Source organism: Mustelus asterias, chromosome 9, assembly GCF_964213995.1.
Source record: "Mustelus asterias chromosome 9, sMusAst1.hap1.1, whole genome shotgun sequence".
Taxonomy (NCBI): Eukaryota; Metazoa; Chordata; class Chondrichthyes; order Carcharhiniformes; family Triakidae; genus Mustelus; species Mustelus asterias.
The window spans coordinates 446,909-467,097 of NC_135809.1; the positions used below are offsets into that span (position 1 = coordinate 446,909).

The 20,189-nt window shown below is 43.8% G+C and overlaps 1 protein-coding gene across 3 annotated transcripts in view; it reads right to left on the reverse strand.

The window, feature by feature from the left end:
- The window catches only part of osbpl8 (oxysterol binding protein-like 8), a 314,521-nt gene that overhangs the window by 13,756 nt on the left and 280,576 nt on the right, over nt 1-20,189 (reverse strand). For 2 of the 3 annotated variants that reach the window (XM_078219489.1, XM_078219491.1), the window contains 2 exons: nt 7,162-7,347; nt 5,112-5,265 (listed from right to left, as the gene is read on the reverse strand). In XM_078219489.1, coding sequence (XP_078075615.1) covers nt 5,112-5,265; nt 7,162-7,347 — 340 coding nt within the window. The remainder of the gene's footprint in view (nt 1-5,111; nt 5,266-7,161; nt 7,348-20,189) is intronic. The other variant, XM_078219490.1, reaches the window with a different exon arrangement.

Here is a 20,189-nt window from a genome sequence, read left to right on the forward strand (position 1 = left end):
CTCAAACTTCAGGATCCTGCATTCTCCAAGCTCACCACTCACAGAACTCCAACTGCAATAAGGATTGGTGGCATAGTGTACAGTGAAGAAAGTTATCTCCGATTGCAATGGGATCTTGATCAATTGGGCCAGTGGGCTGACAAATGGCAGATGGAGTTTAATTTAGATAAATGCGAGGTGATGCATTTTGGTACATTGAACCAGGGCAGGACTTACTCAGTTAATGGTAGGGCGTTGGGGAGAGTTATAGGAGAAAGAATCTAGGGGTACATGTTCATAGCTCCTTGAAAGTGGAGTCACAGGTGGACAGAGTGGTGAAGAAGGCTTTCGGCATGCTTGATTTCATCGGTCAGAACATTGAATACAGGAGTTGGGGCGTCTTGTTGAAGTTGTACAAGGCATTGGTAAGGCCACGCTTGGAATACTCTGTGCAGTTCTGGTCACCCTATTATAGAAAGGACATTATTAAACTAGAAAGAGTGCAGAAAAGATTTACTAGGATGCTCCGGGACTTGATGGCATGAGTTATAAGGAGAGGCTGGATAGACTGGGACTTTTTTCTCTGGAGCGTAGGAGGCTGAGGGGTGACCTTATAGAGGTCTATAAAATAATGAGGGGCACAGATCAGCTAGATATTCAATATCTTTTCCCAAAGGTAGGGGAGTCTAAAACTAGAGGGCATAGGTTTAAGGTGAGAGGGGAGAGATACAAAAGTGTCCAGAGGGGCAATTTTTTCACACAGAGGGTGGTGAGTGTCTGGAACAAGCTGCCAGAGGTAGTAGTAGAGGCGGGTACAATTTTGCCTTTTAAAAAGCATTTAGATAGTTACATGGGTAAGATGGGTATAGAGGGATATGGGCCAAATGCGGGCAATTGGGATTAGCTTAAGGGTTTAAAAAAAAGTGCGGCATGGACAAGTTGGGCCGAAAGGCCTGTTTCCATGCTGTAAACCTCTATGACTCTAACTGTCTTTCACTTGCGAAATACTGTAGATTGTTTTCCTCTTGCTCCAAGCTAGAAGAATCTCCCAGCCTCTTTTCCCTCATGAATTTCAATCTGAGCACAAGCTTCTACCTGCATCCTGCACAGTGAGTGATAAAATTACTATTTTCCCTGTTTAAAGTGTAGGCCTGGGTAACATTCATTTATTTGGCTTCCTTGACTCAGTTAGCTGCAGCTATCTATCTGTTCCTAAACTAAACCGCTGACTGCTTGCTTCTACGAGCAAACACACAGATCAATTCAACAAAAGAAATTTCTAATCCCCACCGCCTGTCACCATGGCGTGCTTGAAACAGAAATGTTAAATTAACACCACCATTGACTTTGTGACCTAGAATCAGATTTGCAACAGCAGAGGAGGCCATTCAGCCTTTCATGGCTGCGCAAGCTCTCTGTAGAACCAATTTACTTAGTGTCACATCCATAGCTCTGCACATTCTTCCTTTTCAGATAACAACCCAATTTCCTTTTGAATGCCTCAATGGAATCTGCTTCCACCATGCAATCTGGCGGTGCATCCCAACTCTTAACCATGCATTGAACAAAAAAATAAGATATTTCAAGTCTGCTCCGCATTTCAATATGATAGAATCAAAGAATTCCTACAGTGCAGAAGGAGGCCATTGATCCTCTATCTTAATGCCATACCACACTCCCCGCATACTCATACCCCTTGACGTAAATGTTTTTCCAATCACCTCTGCTGCTTTCCCAAACAACTTGAGCTTGTTTGATTTGCATCTTTAAATGGAAAATATTAAGAAGTTATCTTCCTAAATCTATAAGTTATACCTCTAAAACACATGAATTCTGGAATAAAATATTTACAAAAATAACCAAGAAAAATCAGTGTGCAATTAAATGTGAACCAGCCATACCAAAATCATACCCACCATCATACTCTGGGCAACTCAGGAAAAATTATTTCCCCGATTGTTGTCAGACAACAGAAAAAATATTGAAGCACCTGACAGGGCAGTCATTTAGGTGGGTGAGGAAGAGAAACTTTAAGTTGTAAGTTTATTTATGGGTCACAAGTAAGGCTTACATTAACACTGCAAATGAAGTTAGTGTGAAATTTCCCCAGTCGCCGCAGCCTGTTTGGGTCAATGCACCTAACCAGCATGTCTTTCAGACTGTGGGAGGAAACTGGAGCACCCGGAGGAAACCCACACAGACATAGGGAGAACATGCAAACTCCACACAGAGTGACCCAAGCCGGGAATTGAACCCGGGTCCCTGGCACTCTGAAGTAGCAGCGTTAACCACTGTGCTACTGTGCCACCCAAGCAGCTTGAAACAAAGACAGAAAACGTTGTATAAACTCTATAGAGAGAAACACAGTTCATGTTTTGAGTCCATAGGATTCTTCTACAGAAATGCAGAACAGATTTCCAACATTCACAATAGTTTTTCTTTTATTTTAGCCAAATCTATTTGATGGATAAAGTGATGGAGCAACATCAGAAACACTTAGAGATACACAATGGAGTCAAACAGGGCTGTGTTCTGGCACTGACAATCCAAGATACTCTTCTCTTTCTTCATATCATTTAGCTTCGGGTCTCACATACCAGAACTGACAGAAAACTGCTGTCTCGCTCACCCGAGATCCAAGACAAAGGTGTGCCAAGTCTTCATCAGAGAATTGCTCTATGCTTGTGCATGAGACGCAAAAACCCAGTCTGCAGGTGCAACAGGTGATCAAGAAGGCAAATGGGATGTTGGCCTATATCGCAAGGGGGATAGAATATAAAAGCAGAGATGTCTTGCTGCATCTGCACAGGGCATTGGTGAGGCCGCAGCTGGAATACTGTGTGCAGTATTGGTCCCCTTATTTGCGGAAGGATATATTGGCCTTGGAGGGAGTGCAGAGAAGGTTCACCAGGTTGATACCGGAGATGAGGGGTGTTGATTATGAGGAGAGACTGAGCAGATTGGGTTTGTACTCGTTGGAATTTAGAAGGCTGAGGGGGGATCTTATAGAGACCTATAAGATAATGAAGGGGCTGGATAGGGTAGAGGTGGAGAGATTCTTTCCACTTAGAAAGGAAGCTAGAACTAGAGGGCACAGCCTCAAAATAAAGGGGGGTCAGTTTAGGACAGAGTTGAGGAGGAACTTCTTCTCTCAGAGGGTGGTGAATCTCTGGAATTCTCTGCCCACTGAAGTGGTGGAGGCTACCTCGTTGAATATGTTTAAATCACGGATAGATGGATTCCTGATCGGTAAGGGAATTAGGGGTTATGGGGATCAGGCGGGTAAGTGGAACTGATCCACTTCAGATCAGCCATGATCTTATTGAATGGCGGGGCAGGCTCGAGGGGCTAGATGGCCTACTCCTGCTCCTATTTCTTATGTTCTTATGTTCTAACGATGCTACACTAACATTCCACACTGAGGAACACCTTCAGTGGCAAATGGAAAGACACTCGTGCCTGTAAGGAGTTTGGTTTGACCATCAGCATCAGGAGAGAAATGTCATGGTCCAGGATGTTGCTGTACCGACATCAATCAGCAAATGACAACATGGAGGTTGTTGATAGTGCCACATATCTAGGCTCCACAATCACCAGCAATCTGTCACATGATCCTGAAACCCAATGCAGGCATAACCAAAGCTGAAGTTGGTTTTGTTCAAACTGGGAAAGAGCATTTGGAACACCAAACTGTGAGTCTACCAAGCCCACATCCTCAGCATTTCCCTCAACAGTAGAGACCTAGACAACATATCCTAGGCGAGAGAAAAGGCTAAATGGTGGCACAGTGGTTAGCACTGTTGCCTCACAGTGCCAGGGATCCGCGTTCGATTTCTGACTTGGGTCACTGCCTGTGTGGAGTCTACACATTCTCCCGTGTCTGCGTGGGTTTCCTCTGGGTGCTTCGGTTTTCTCCCAGTCTGAAAGACGTACTGGTTAGGTACATTGGCCGTGCTAAATTCTCCCTCAGTGTACGCGAACAGGCACTGGAGTGTGGCGACTAGGGGATTTTCACAGTAACTTCATTGCAGTGTTAATGTAAGCGTACTTGCGACACTAATAAAAAAAAACTCTTTGCGGTCTCAAATGTAGCCTTGGCATCTATTGGCAGGACCAGGTCATCAACTCAGAGGTGCTGGAGCGTGCTAATTCTATCAGAATACACTGAACACCATGCCAACATTCATCAGGTGGAGGACAGCCATGTACACAAAGACCTTCCCGGAGCTCCCTTTCTAACAGCTCTGTGGAAGCACCTTCACTACATGGACTGCAGCAGTTCAAGAAGGTGGCCCACCTTCACCATATCAAAGACAGTTAAAGGGGGGCAATTGCCAGTGCCCTCCAAGTAATGCCCACATTTCATGAGTGCATTAGAATTTTGAAAATAACACTGTTTAGAAAAGATTATCTAATTTCAGAACATATTATAATCATAAGTTATTAAATGTACAAAAGAATGTTTCATTAATCTTAAAAACCAAACACCGTAATACTTTTAAAAAATCGACAAACCACTTAATAGTGAAACAGATGTGCTTCTTACCTATATTTCTGTACAGCCACTATTCTTGGTATCGGTCGAACCGCAAATGGGATATGACATGCTTCCCAAAGGCACCAAGATAATTGTAGAAAGCAATGTTTGGGCACCAATTGGATTGCTGTGCTGCTGGGTGTGGCAGCGTGTTGCTGCCCACCATCTTTGGTCAATGAAAGGGACAGCAGAGGAAGCGGGAGGATGCCTGGTGGATAAAACTAGCAACAAATACACTGCTGTGCTGAGATGATATACCCTGAGCACGAAATAAAAACCTTTCAAAGTTCTGGTGAGGATGTTTCATAAAACAGGAATAATATTTGGGTCGACCAAATTCAGAAAAAAAAGCATTAAAACAATCTCCAACAGCTTTATATTCCTAGAAACAACAGCAAGGCGCAATCATTTTGTTCATTCTCAAGTTTAGAGGTTTTCATCTGAAGAACTAATGGCATCATAGAATTTCCCTTACGACCAACTAGATGGGGCAAGAGGAAGAAAAATAATGGTTTGAGGAGGAAGAAAGTTGTGTTTGAGAGACGGATGGGCACCAATAATAATAAACTTGGCATTCCACAATCTGAAAACCTACCTGACGCTTGTAATTGTCTTTCCTTCCCCCTTGGTTACTGAGACTAATTATACTGGCAGAACGTACCATTGGAGTTCGGTGCCAAACTTTTGATTGGATGACACCTTCTTTTTCAAACTGAACGAGGTCATTCAGTGGGTCCCAGGGCCTTGTGCTGCAACAAAATACACAACACAATTAGTTATCAGAATTATTCTGATCTAAGGATACAATACAATTCATTGGCTATAAACTGAACTGGACCAGCCATATCAATACTGTGGCTCCAAGAGCAGGTCAGAGGCTGGGAATACTTCAGTGAGTAACTCACCTCCTGACTCTCCAAAGCCTGTCACCATCTTCAAGGCACAAGTCAGGAGTGTAATGGAATACTCCCCACTTGCCTCCATGAGTGCAGCTCCAACACTCAAAAAGCTCAACACCTCTGAGATAAAGCACCTGCTTCCTCAGCACCCCATCCACTACCTTAAACATTTACTCAGTCCACCAACGACACACAGTGGCAGCCGTGTGTACCATCTACAAGATGCATTGCAGCAATTCACCAAAGCTCCTTCAACAGCATCTGCCAAACCTCCACACTCTATTACCCAGAAGGCAAAAGGCAGCAGATACATGGAAACATCGTCACTTGCAAGTTCCTTCCAAGTCACATACCATCCTGACTTGGAAATATATTGCTATTCCCTTACTGTCACTGAGTCCAAATCCTGGAACTCCTTCCCTAACAGCACTGTGGGTATATCTAGACCACGTGGATTGCAACGGTTCAAGGCAGCTTACCATTACCTTTTCAAGGGCAATTAGAGATAAGGAACAAATGCTGCCCTAGCCAGTGATACCCATACCCCAAGAATGAATTTTTAAAAAATCCCCATAATCACAGTTGTGACAATGATATGCAATGCTCCATACTTACAATATTGAAACATACAAACATATAAATGAGGAGCAGGAGAAGGCCACTCAGCCCCTCGAACCTACTCTGACATTCAAGAAGAACATGGCTGCTCTGATTGTAACCTCAACCTCATATTCCTGTCTACCTCTGATTTCTTCACCAAGACAAAAGTGGCACAAAAATGAAGGAAAGGACATTGATAAAAGTTCACATTTAAATGGCACCTTCTCCCATCTCTCAAAACATCTGAAAGTGGTTTACATGCAACAATTTTCTTTCAGGTATGGAGACAAACAACAGCCATTTCATACTCAGTATTATTGTCACTTTACTCGTAATCCAGAGACCCAGGGCAATGCACTGGGAACTCAGATTCAAATCCCGCCACTGCAGATGGCGAATTCTGGAATTAAATAGAAATCTGGAATTAAAAGTCTAATGGTGACCATGGAACCATTGTCAACAGCTGTAAAAACCCATCTGGTTCAATAATGTCTTTTAGGGAAGGAATTCTGCCGTCCTTACCTGGTCTGGCCTTCATGTGAATCCAGATTCACAGCAATTGCCCTCAAGGGCAATGAGGGATGGGCAATAAATGCTAGACCAGACAGTGGCACCCACATCCCATGAACGATTAAAAAAAGAATGCACAAACGGCAATGAGGCAAGGGACCTATTAAATTAGTGTTGGTGCTGAATGTGATTTAGTGAGAACTTTCTGTTTTTCAAATAATGTGAACTAGTGGATCTTTACAAGATCAGTAGCTTCGGAGACCACAGCCTGAAATACTAACTTCCAATTGGCTCTTTCACAGAGCTGGCACAGATATAATGGTCTGAATGGCTTTCACCCAAGCTGTACAATTCTATTAGCTACACTCTGTTCAAGGAAGACTGATTATTAATGGATGATGGATGGAAACTGAGGGAAAGATTATGCAATGAAATTTTTACCTTCCCAGATATTACAATAAAGACATTAGAATTTACTCATGCAAAAAAACTCATGCATAACTTTCTCTGCACATTTTAGGAGAAACCTGTTTCATCACATTGATACTTAATAATGCGGAGCAGAAATGCATACTGTCCTTTACTCAATATTCCATAACATAAGATCAAAAGCAGAAATATTTTTTGAAGGCTTACTCTGCATATTTGTATTGCCAATCTCCAGTAATCAGATCTTGTTCAAACAAGCGAGGAATCCATTCCTCTCCCTTTGTTTTCCGCTGTTTGGCAGCTTTTCGTTGAGCTTCTTCCAGGACAAACTTTTCACCAGTAGCTTCATTCTGGTCCTTGTTATGGATTGCCTGAGTGACATGCTGCCACAGTCTAAGGAGATGTGGACGGAAGGAAGACAAACAAGATGATTGAAAATGAACCATTCTCTTCAATAGCTGTTTGAACTGTTAGTGAACTTCAGTGAATGGAATTATATAAAATGTAGCTGAGATTTTGAATAAAGTCTTTGCAGACAAGGATTATGAAAAACAACCATTCATTCAAGGCTGCTATCAACAGAACTGTCAGAAGTCTCACAACACCAGGTTAAAGTCCAACAGGTTTATTTGTATCACGAGCTTTTGGAGCGCCGCTCCTTCATCAGGTGAGTAGAATAAAGGAGCAGCGCTCCGAAAGCTCATGATACCAAATAAACCTGTTGGACTTTAACCTGGTGTTGTGAGACTTCTTACTGTGCCCACCCCAGTCCAACGCCGGCATCTCCACATCAACGGAATTAGAAGCAACCTAAGAATTAAAATATCTTGTCAATGAGATAGAACATTATACTGATGACCACGTGGATAACTAAAGCACAATGGAAACAATATATTTAAACAAGTCTTTGCACAAAGATATAACTTGTAGGGTTATGCAGACAGACAATGTGGTGAAAATGAAAACTGTATTTGGAACTCTCTCCTGATCTGGGCCTATGATTTTTCCCCATATTGATAACAACAATTTACTACAAGGCAGCCCCATGAAACGAGGGTTTGTTGGAATAGATTGTTTAAATACTTACCAACACAGGAAACTAGGAACAGGAGTAGGCCAATTGGCCTGTTGAGTCTGCTGCACCATTCAAATAGTTCATGGCTAATCATTGACCACTGATGTCATTTTTCCCACTGTCCCTATGCCCCGAGATGTCATTAGTATCGAGCGTCAAATTCTTGCTGCTGTTCACGCTGGTGGGACCTTAACAGTCCCACTCACTGGGTACCCCCGCCGCAGGCTTCCCTGCAACGAGGCGTGCGTTTAACGGGAAATGCCCGTTGACAACGGTGGAACCATAAGATCCTGCTGCCATTGAGGAGTGCCTCCTCCTGCTACGGCCAAACACACCGCAGAGAGGGAGAAAAATCCCGCCACAGAAATCTATTGTTTGCTGTCTTGAACAAGTCCAATAACACAGGTAGTGAATTCCAAAGATTTACCATCCTCAGTGAAGAACTTCCTCCTCAGCTCAGTCTTAAATAGCCTACCCCTTGTTCTGAGACTGTGTCCTGTGGTTCTGGATTCTAAGCAAACATCCTATCTGCATTTACCCTGTCGCACCGTGCAAGAATTTTCTAAGTTTCAATGGGATTACCTCTCATTCTTTGAAAATCTAGAGAATACTGACTCAGTTTCCACAATCTCTCATCATAAGACAACCCCACCATCCCAGCAACTAGTTTGGTGAACCTTCACTGCACTCCCTGTATGACAAGTACATTCTTCCTCAGATAAGGGGACCAAAAATTGATGACAGAAAGGCTATGGCAGGTGAGGATCTAGAAACTATCATTATCACGAAAGAGGTAGTGCTGGACAAGTTAATGGAGTTATAGAGTCATAGAGGTTTACAGCATGGAAACAGGCCCTTCGGCCCAACTTGTCCATGCTGCCCTTTTTTTTAAAAACCCCTAAGCTAGTCCCAATTGCCCGCATTTGGCCCATATCCCTCCACACCCAAAGGGTTAAAGGTAAACAAGTCTCCCAAGGTAGAATGCATTGCAGGGTACTAAAAGAGATGGTGGGGGAAATAGCAAATGCACTAGTGGTAATTTACCAAAATTCGCTGGACTCTGGGGTGGTTCCCGCAGATTGGAAAACAGCAAATGTGACGCCACTATTTAAAAAAGGAGGTGGACAAAAGGCAGGTAACTATAGGCCGGTTAGCTTAACTTCTGTAGTAGGAAAATGCTTGAATCTATCATCAAGGGAGAAATAGCAAGATATCTGGATATAAATTGTCCCGTTGCTAAGACGCAGCATGGGTTCATGTAGGGCTGGTCTTGTTTGACTAATTTGGTGGAATTCTTTGAGAACATTACATGTGCAGTGGACAATGGGGAACCTGTGGATGTGGTGCATCTGGATTTCCGGAAGGCATTTGAGAAGGTGCCGCACCAAAGACTGCTACATGAGATAAAGGTGCACGGTGTTACGGGTAATGTATTAGCATGGATAGAGGATTGGTTAACTGACAGAAAGCAAAGAGTGGGGGTAAATGGGTGTTTTTTTGGTTGGCGATCAGTGACTAGTGGTGTGCCTCAGAGATCAGTGTTGGGACTGCAATTGTTTACGATTTACGTGGATGATTTGGAGTTGGGGACTAAGTGTAATGTGTCAAAATTCGTAGATGACACCAAGATGAATGGCAGAGCAAAGTGTGCAGAGGACGCAGAAAGTCTGCAACGGGATATAGTCTAAGTGAGTCCTGGCGGATGGAGTACAATGTTGGTAAATGTGAGGTCATCCATTTTGGTAGGAATGACAGCAAAATGGACTCTTATTTAAATGGTAAAAAATTGCAGCATGCTGCAGAGGGACCTGGGTGTCCTTCTGCAAGGATCACAAGGAATTGGTTTGCAGGTGCAGCAGGTAATTAAGAAGACAAATGGAATTCTGTCCTTCATTGCCAGAGGGATGGAGTTTAAAAACAGCGAGATTATGTTGCAGCTGTATAAGATGCTGGTGAGGCCACATCTGGAGTACTATAAAGAACAAAGAAACAATACAGCACAGGAACAGGCCCTTCGGCCCTCCAAGCCCGTGCCGCTCCCTGGTCCAAACTAGACCATTCTTTTGTATCCCTCCATTCCCACTCCGTTCATATGGCTATCTAGATAAGTCTTAAACGTTCCCAGTGTGTCCGCCTCCACCACCTTGCCTGGCAGCGCATTCCAGGCCCCCACCACCCTCTGTGTAAAATATGTCCTTCTGATATCTGTGTTAAACCTCCCCCTCTTCACCTTGAACCTATGCCCCCTCGTGAACGTCACCACCGACCTGGGGAAAGCTTCCCACCGTTCACCGTATCTATGCCTTTCATAATTTTATACATCTCTATTACGTCTCCCCTCATCCCCCGTCTTTCCAGGGAGAACAACCCCAGTTTACCCAATCTCTCCTCATGACTAAGCCCCTCCATACCAGGCAACATCCTGGTAAACCTCCTCTGTACTCTCTTCAAAGCCTCCACAGAGGAGATGTCAGGGGTAAGTTTTTCACTCAGAGGGTGGTGGGTGAGTGGAATCGGCTGACGTCGGTGGTGGTGGAGGCAAACTCGTTGGGGTCTTTTAAGAGACTTCTGGATGAGTACATGGGATTTAATGGGATAGAGGGCTATAGATAGGCCCAGAGATGGGGATGTGATCGGCGCAACTTGTGGGCCGAAGGGCCTGTTTGTGCTGTGGCTTTCTATGTTCTATGTTCTGGTAGTGTGGCGACCAGAACTGGACGCAGTATTCCAAATGCGGCCGAACCAACGTTATATACATCTGCAACATCAGACCCCAACTTTTATACTCTATGCCCCGTCCTATAAAGGCAAGCATGCCATATGCCTTCTTCACCACATTCTCCTCCTGTGACGTCACCTTCAAGGATCTGTGGACTTGCACACCCAGGTCCCTCTGCGTATCTACACCCTTTATGGTTCTGCCATTTATCGTATAGCTCCTCCCTACATTATTTCTACCAAAATGCATCACTTCGCATTTATCAGGATTGAACTCCATCTGCCATTTCTTTGCCCAAATTTCCAGCCCATCTATATCCTTCTGTAGCTTCTGACAATGCTCCTCACTATCTGCAAGTCCTGCCAATTTTGTGTCGTCTGCAAACTTACTGATCACCCCAGTTACACCTTCTTCCAGATCGTTTATATAACTATGTACAGTTTTGGTCTCCTTACTTGAGAAAGGATATACTGGTACTGGAGGGGGTGCAGAGGAGATTCACTAGGTTGATTCCGGAGTTGAGAGAGTTGGCTTATGAGGAGAGACTGAGTAGACTGGGACTATAGTCATTGGAATTCAGAAGAATGAGGGGAGATCGTATAGAAACATATTAGATTATGAAGGGAATAGGTAAGATAGAAGCAGGGAGGTTGTTCCCACTGGCAGGTGAAACTAGAACTAAGGGGCATAGCCTCAAAATAAGGGGGAGCAGATTTAGGACTGAGTTGAGGAGGAACTTCTTCACACAAAAGGTTGTGAATCTGTGGAATTCCCTGCGCAGTGAAGCAGTTGAGGCCACCTCATTGAATGTTTTTAAGGCAAGGAAAGATGAATTTTTGAACAGTAAAGGAATTAAGGGCTATGGTGAGTGGACAGGTAAGTGGAGCTGAGTCCACAAAACTATCAGCCATGATCTTATTGAATGGCGGAGCAGGCTCGAGGGGCCAGATGGCCTACTCCTGCTCCTAGTTCTTATGTTAAAACAGTACACAATGCATCAGGTGTGGCCTTATCAAGGCTCTATACAATTGCAACAAGATATATTTAATGTCAATGTCTCTCTGAAGTTGCTCAGTGTCATCCTCACAATTCACTCTCCTCCCTTGCTTACTATCAACTGCAAATTTCAAGATTTTGCCCTCAACACCCATTTCTAAATCGTTTATATAAATCAGAAAAAGCAAGGATCCCAATACTTATTCCTGGGCAACACCACTTTTAACTTGTCTTCAGTCTGAGAAATGTCCATTTATACCTACCCTCTGTTTCTTATCTCTTAGCCAACTTCTAATCTATGCTGCCAAGGACCCATCAATCCTAAACATTTCTAATTTGCTAACTAACTTGCTATGTGGCAAGTCCACATCTACAACTTGTAAGATCCTAAAATAACAAAGAAGAAAGAAAAGTACAGCACAGGAACAGGCCCTTTGGCCCTCCAAGCCTGTGCTGATCATGATGCCCGAACTAAACTAAAAAAACCTTCTGCCCTTACTTGGTCCGAATCCCTCTATTCCCTCCCTATTCATGTACCCATCCTAACTTTTTTTATTAGATAAGTAGAAGGCAGCTACTGAACAGTCACAGGAATCAGCTGATGAACTTTTAACAAAATAAAACATTAAACACGAAAAGATGAACTATTTGACACAAATCTTTCACCCCACAATACTAGTGCCAAGTTGGGTAGAGTAATCGTAGATTGGGAACAAGGGAGTTAGAATTTGGTGTGTGTAATAATGGTAAAATTGTAAAGTACTCGGGGTGGGGTGGGGTGGGGGGGGGGGGGGGGTGGTTGGGAAAGCATTGCATGGCCCCTTTAAAAGGTGGTGCTTTTTTAGAGAATTAAAAAAATGCAAGTACACAGAGAGCCCAAATTGAAACATTGAAGGCCAAGCAGCAGTTTTTTACCAATCCAACAGGCTTTTGAATTTAGCCAATCAATTTGAATCAGGCACTTAGATACCAAGAACCTATTAAATTTAAATCTGAGTTGGGGAGTTGGGGGTAGGGTGTTAGCGTGGATTGGGGATTGGCTATCCGACAGGAAGCAGAGAGTCGGAATAAATGGATGCTTTTCTGGTTGGCAGATGGTAACTAGTGGCGTGCCGCAGGGATCGGTACTGGGTCCTCAACTATTTACCATTTATATAGACGATCTGGAGGAGGGGACTGAGTGTAGGGTAACAAAGTCTGCAGGCGACACAAAGATAAGTGGAAAAGTGAAGCGTGTGGAGGGCGTAGAAGGTCTGCAGAGAGATTTGGACAGGCTGAGTGAGTGGGCGAGGATCTGGCAGATGGAGTATAACGTTAACAAATGCGAGGTTATTCACTTTGGAGGAAATAATAGCAAATTGGATTATTATCTAAATGGAAAGAAATTACAACATGCTGCTTTGCAGAGGGACCTGGGGGTCCTTGTGCATGAGACGCAAAAACCCAGTCTGCAGGTGCAACAGGTGATCAAGAAGGCAAATGGCATGTTGGCCTATATCGCAAGGGGGATAGAATATGAAAGCAGAGATGTCTTGCTGCATCTGTACAGAGCATTGGTGAGGTTGCAGCTGGAATACTGTGTGCAGTATTGGTCCCCTTATTTGCGGAAGGATATATTGGCCTTGGAGGGAGTGCAGAGAAGGTTCACCAGGTTGATACCAGAGATGAGGGGTGTTGATTATGAGGAGAGACTGAGCAGATTGGGTTTGTAGACGTTGGAATTTAGAAGGCTGAGGGGGGATCTTATAGAGACCTATAAGATAATGAAGGGGCTGGATAGGGTAGAGGTGGAGAGATTCTTTCCACTTAGAAAGGAAGCTAGAACTAGAGGGCACAGCCTCAAAATAAAGGGGGGTCAGTTTAGGACAGAGTTGAGGAGGAACTCCTTCTCTCAGAGGGTGGTGAATCTCTGGAATTCTCTGCCCATTGAAGTGGTGGAGGCTACCTCGTTGAATATGTTTAAATCACGGATAGATGGATTCCTGATCGATAAGGGAATTAGGGGTTATGGGGATCAGGCGGGTAAGTGGAACTGATCTACTTCAGATCAGCCATGATCTTATTGAATGGCGGGGCAGGCTCGAGGGACTAGATGGCCTACTCCTGCTCCTATTTCTTATGTTCTTATGATGGTTTTGACAACCAAGGACCAGTCCTATTGTGGGAAATATTGATATGTCATCATGGGTATAAAAGGGGTACAGTGGGACTTAAAGAGAGAGCAACTGCCACCTGCCAGAGATAACAGCTCACAGAGTCATAGGAGGTTTACAGCATGGAAACAGGCCCTTCGGCCCAACTTGTCCATGCCGCCCTTATTGTTTTTTAAAAAACCCTCAGCTAATCCCAATTGCCCGCATTTGCCATCGGTATGACATATCAGAATCCTTTTTCTTTCAAAGGTGGTAAGTTGTGGGACTTTTGTTTAGTTTAGGACTTGGTTTTAAAAGAGAAGTTTCGAATCTATATGGCATTTGGCCCATATCCCTCTATACCATTGTACCCATGTAACTATCTAAATGCTTTTTAAAAGATAAAATTGGACCCGCCTCTACTACTACCTCTGGCAGCTTGTTCCAGACACTCACCATCCTCAGAGAAAAAATTGCCCCTCTGGACACTTTTCTATCTCTCCCCTCTCACCTTAAACCTATGCCCTCTAGTTTTAGACTCCTCTACCTTTGGGAAAAGATATTGACTATCTACCTTGTCTATGCCCCTCATTATTCTATAGACCTCTATAAGGTCATCCCTCAGCCTCCTACGCTCCAGAGAAAAAAGTCCCAGTCTATTCAGCCTCTCCTTATAACTCAATCCATCAAATCCTGATAGCATCCTCGTAAATCTTTTCTGCACTCTTTCTAGTTTAATAATATCCTTTCTATAATAGAATTGGCCTTACCAATGTCTTGTACAACTTCAACAAGACGTCCCAACTCCTACAAACAAACAAAGAACAATACAGCACAGGAACAGGCCCTTCGGCCCTCCAAGCCTGCGCCGCTCCCTGGTCCAAACTAGACTATTCTTTTGTATCCCTCCATTCCCACTCCGTTCATATGGCTGTCTAGATAAGTCTTAAACGTTCCCAGTGTGTCCGCCTCCACCACCTTGCCTGGCAGCACATTCCAGGCCCCCACCACCCTCTGTGTAAAATATGTCCTTCTGATATCTGTGTTAAACCTCCCTCCCTTCACCTTGAACCTATGCCCCCTCATGAACGTCACCACCGACCTGGGGAAAAGCTTCCCACCATTCACCCTATCTATGCCTTTCATAATTTTATACACCTCTATTAAGTCCCCCCTCATCCTCCGTCTTTCCAGGGAGAACAACCCCAATTTACCCAATCTCTCCTCATAACTAAGCCCCTCCATACCAGGCAACATCCTGGTAAACCTCCTCTGTACTATCTTCAAAGCCTCCACGTCCTTCTGGTAGTGTGGCGAAAAGAACTGGACGCAGTATTCCAAATGCGGCCGAACCAACCTTCTATACATCTGCAACATCAGACCCCAACTTTTATACTCTATGCCCCGTCCTATAAAGGCAAGCATGCCATATGCCTTCTTCACCACCTTCTCCACCTGTGACGTCTCTTTCAAGGATCTGTGGACTTGCACACCCAGGTCCCTCTGCGTATCTACACCCTTTATGGTCCTGCCATTTATCGTATAGCTCCTCCCTACATTATTTCTACCAAAATGCATCACTTTGCATTTATCCAGATTGAACTCCATCTGCCATTTCTTTGCCCAAATTTCCAGCCTATCTATATCCTTCTGTAGCCTCTGACAATGTTCCTCACTATCTGCAAGTCCTGCCAATTTTGTGTCATCCGCAAACTTACTGATCACCCCAGTTACACCTTCTTCCAGATCATTTATATAAATCACAAACAGCAGAGGTCCCAATACAGAGCCCTGCGGAACACCACTAGTCACAGGCCTCCAGCCGGAAAAAGACCCTTCCGCTACCACCCTCTGTCTTCTGTGACCAAGCCAGTTCTCCACCCTGTATTCAATGTTCTGACCGATGAAACCAAGCATGCCGAATGCCTTATTCACCACTCTGTCCACCTGTGACTCCATTTTCAAGGAGCTATGAACCTGTACCCCCTAGATCTCTTTCTTCTGTAACTCTCCCCAATGCCCTACCATTAACTGAGTAAGTCCTGCCCTGGTTCAATCTACCAAAATGCATTACCTCGCATTTGTCTAAATTAAACTCCATCTGTCATTCGTCAGCCCACTGGCCCAATTGATCAAGATCCCGCTGCAATTGGAGATTATCTTCCTCACTGTCCACCATGCCACCAATCTTGGTGTCATCTGCAAACTTACTAACCATGCCTCCTATATTCTCATCCAAATCATTAATATAAATGACAAATAACAGTGGACCCAGCACTGATCCCTGAGGCACACCGCTGGTCACAGGCCTCCAGTTTGAAAAACAACTCTCTACAGCCACCCTCTGGCTTCTGTCAAGAAGCCAATTTTGTATCCATTTAGATACCTCACCCTGGATCCCGTGAGATTTAACTTTATGCAACAACCTACCATGCGGTACCTTGTCAAAGGCCTTGCTAAAGTCCATGCAGACAACATCAACTGCACTGCCCTCATCTACCCCTTCAAAAAACTCAATTAAATTTGTGAGACATGATTTTCCACTCTCAAAGCCATGCTGGCTGTCCCTAATCAGTCCTTGCATCTCTAAATGCCTGTAGATCCTGTCTCTCAAAATACCTTCCAACAATTTACCCACCACAGATGTGAGGCTCACTGGCCTGTAGTTCCCAGGCTTTTCCCTGCAGCCCTTTTTAAACAAAGGCACAACATTTGCCACTCTCCAATCTTCAGGCACCTCATCCGTGACTATCGATCATTCAAATATCTCGGCTAGGGGACCCGCAATTTCCTCCCTCGCCTCCCACAACGTCCTGGGATATACCTCATCAGGTCCCGGGGATTTATCTACATTGATGCACTTTAAGACTTCCAGCACCTCCTTCTCTGTAATATGTACACTCCTCAAGACATCAATATTTAATTCCCCAAGTTCCCTAACATCCATGCTTTTCTCAACAGTAAATACTGATGAGAAATATTCATTTAGGATCTCACCCATCTCTTGTGGATCTGCACATAGATGACCTTGTTGATCCTTAAGAGGCCCTACTCTTTCCCTTGTTACTCTGTTGCCCTTTATGTATTTGTAGAAGCTCTTCGGATTCTCCTTTGCCTTATCTGCCATAACAATTTTGTGTCCCCTTTTTGCCCTCCTGATTTCTCTCTTAACTCTACTCCTGCACCCCCTATACTCTTCAAGAGATTCACTTGATCCCAGCTGCCTATGCACGTCATGTGCCTCTTTCTTCTTCTTGACCAGGGCCTCAATATTCCGAGTCATCCAGGGTTCCCGACTTCTGCCAGCCTTGCCCTTCACTTTAAGAGGAATGTGTTTACCCTGAACCCTGGTTAACACACTTTTGAAAGCGTGCCACTTGCCAGACGTTCCTTTTCCTTCCCACAGACTCCCTCAATTAACTTTTGAAAGTTCCTGCCTGACACCATCAAAATTGGTCTTGCCCCAATTTAGAATATTAACTTTTGGGACAGACCCATCATTCTCCATTGCTATCTTAAAACTAATAGAATTATGGTCACTGGTCCCAAAGTGATCCCTCACTAACACTTCTGTCACCTGCCCTTCCTTATTTCCCAAGAGGAGGTCAAGTTTTGCCCCCTCTCTAGTCGGGCCATCCACATACTGAATGAGAAATTCAGCTCTCAAATCTCTCTCTAGAGAGAGAATCGCTGGCTCTCATAGCTTCATCTATGTCTGAGAAAAAGCACCATCTCGATAGCAAAGGTACCAAAGAAGAAAGAAGTTCCAGACAGAAGAATCAACAGAGAAGGCCCAGAATATTCAAGAAGGCACAAACCTGGTTGTAATTTAGAGAGTGACTGAATTCTATTTTTGTTAAATTCTATTTTGCTATTTTTGGGAATTTTATTTATTGGAACAGCATACCATTAGAATCTTGTTTTATTCGGGAATAGTTAATAGCACAAGGGACCCGGGTTCAATTCCGGCCTCGGGTCGCTGTCTGTGTTGAGTTTGCGCATTCTCCCCATGTCTGCATGGGTTTCCTCCCACACGTCAAAGATGTGCGGGTTAGGTTGATTGGCGAGGCTAAATTGACTCGAGTGTCAGGGGGATTAGTGGGGTAAATATGTGGGCTTACGGGAATGGGGCCTGGGTGGGATTGTGATCGGTGCAGACCCGAAGGACCGAATGGCCTCCTTCTGTACTGCAGGGATTCTATGATTCTAGTTAGAAGGGATTTATAAAGTTTGTAAATATTTTAGTTAATTGGCTTACTGTTAGTTAGATAAATAAATTGTTACTTGTTGATTTTAGAGAGTGTCAGGGAGTTATTTTGTATTTAACCACTAGAATTTGCTGAAGAGCAGGTCACACCACTTCACACACACTTTTTACAGATTATAGGGCCTCTTTAGGTTTTTCGATGTTAGGCCTTGGGGGGGGGTCCACCTCTGCTTTATAATACCTTTACAGATATATAACAGATTCATAAGGATAACACAAGTAACAAAATCTATCTGATACTCTAAGGTTCTCAATCAGTACACAGTACATGTAAACCAATAGACAGACTGTGATCGGAAACCCCACACTCTGAAACCAAATGACACATGCCACCCAAACAACTGCTATGGATTTCTCATCAACTCCCCCAGAGGCTTGTCACACTTTGAGCCAAATGGTCTCCCTGGAATTGCGTCTATCACACAATATCCACTCATGAAGAACACAGCTTGGAATCTTCTCCCAAACAATGCAGGAGTTCAGCCTCTCCCTCTGGTATTCCCTTCCCCATGGTCATCACCTGCATTCAAGCTTTGTCTTCCACACACCCTCTCAGATACCCTGCCATGCCAACTGCACACTGCTTTGTTTTTGAGGAAAATAGAGATTTCTGATTGCACCAAGCCTCATCATAAAAAAAGCTTTGCAATGAATTCCACAATTCTGCAGTTGTTACATATTCCCAAGATCGTTAAAGTGTTATTCCAATAAACTTAAAAACAATTCCAGCTGGTCTATTCGAAGTAATAACGTCTGGTGTCACTTGCGTAAAATGTGGATTAAATTTTCCCTCTTAACACCTCTTCAACACTTGCCCCTGTTGTAACCCCATTTGACTTGGAACTTCAAGGGTTTACATTCCCATTTTATTCTATTTTCTTGCCTCCTCTGCAACGCTGCCCCATTCTCGTACTTTGCATCTCTCCTCAAACATTTGCCAATAATACTTGGGAGCTGTTCCACTTTCCCGTGCTTGGGCAAAGAATCACCTTACTTTCACTTCACCGATTTACAAGCAAAAGGCTGACCTTTGTGAGAGGATGCCTTCAACCCACCTGGGGGATTTTCACAGTAACTTCATTGCAATGTTAATGTAAGCCGACTTGTGACACTAATAAAATAAACTTTAAACTTTTCTTTCCTTTTCATATAAATAATGTGTATCCCACTCTACAGATAATGTGAATGCTACAACATAACACAACATCAAAAGCTATAGGAGGGCATACAAGCCAGCACAATACAAAGGAAGGTTAGTAGGATCCATTCACATCTGCACAATACACGTTGAGTTTTTGGTAGGAAAGACATGGAGAGGTAGTATTAAAAAAGGATATAATTCGAAAGGGGTACAAGAGCAATGGGACCTAGATGTCGAGATATTTACGTGCATAGATCACTGAAGGTGGCAGGGCAGGTTGAGATCAGTTAATAAAGCTTTGAAAAGTGTAGACTTTGGGGCACAGAACAGAAGAACAAGAAGGTTATGTTGAACTTGTACAAGACAATAGTTTGGCTTCAGCTGGAATACTGCATCCTGTTCTGGGTGCCACACTTCAGGACAGATGTGAACATATCAGAAAGAGTGCAGAAAAGATTCACAAGAATGGTTCCAGTGATGGGGAACTTCAGTTATGAAGATTGATTGGAGAAGTTAAGGCTTTTTTCCTTGAGAAAAGAAGGCTTAGAGAAGATTTTATAGAGTATTCAAAATCATGAGGGGTCTGGACAGATAGGAAGAAACAGCTCCCACTCGTTAAAGGATTGAGAACAAGAGGGCACAGATTTAAGTAATTAATGAAACAAAAATGATTTGAGGAGAAACTATTTTTTACACAGTGAGTGGTTAGGGCTTGGAATGCGCTGCCTGAGAGTGTGGTGGAGGCAGGTTCAATTGAAGCTTTCAAAAGGGAATTGGACTGTTATCTGAAAATGAAGAATGTACAGGGTTATGGTGGGAAGGAGAGGGAATGGAACCAGGTAAGTTACTCATTCAGAGATCTGTTGCAGACACGATGGGCCAAATGGCCTTGCTTCTGCACCATA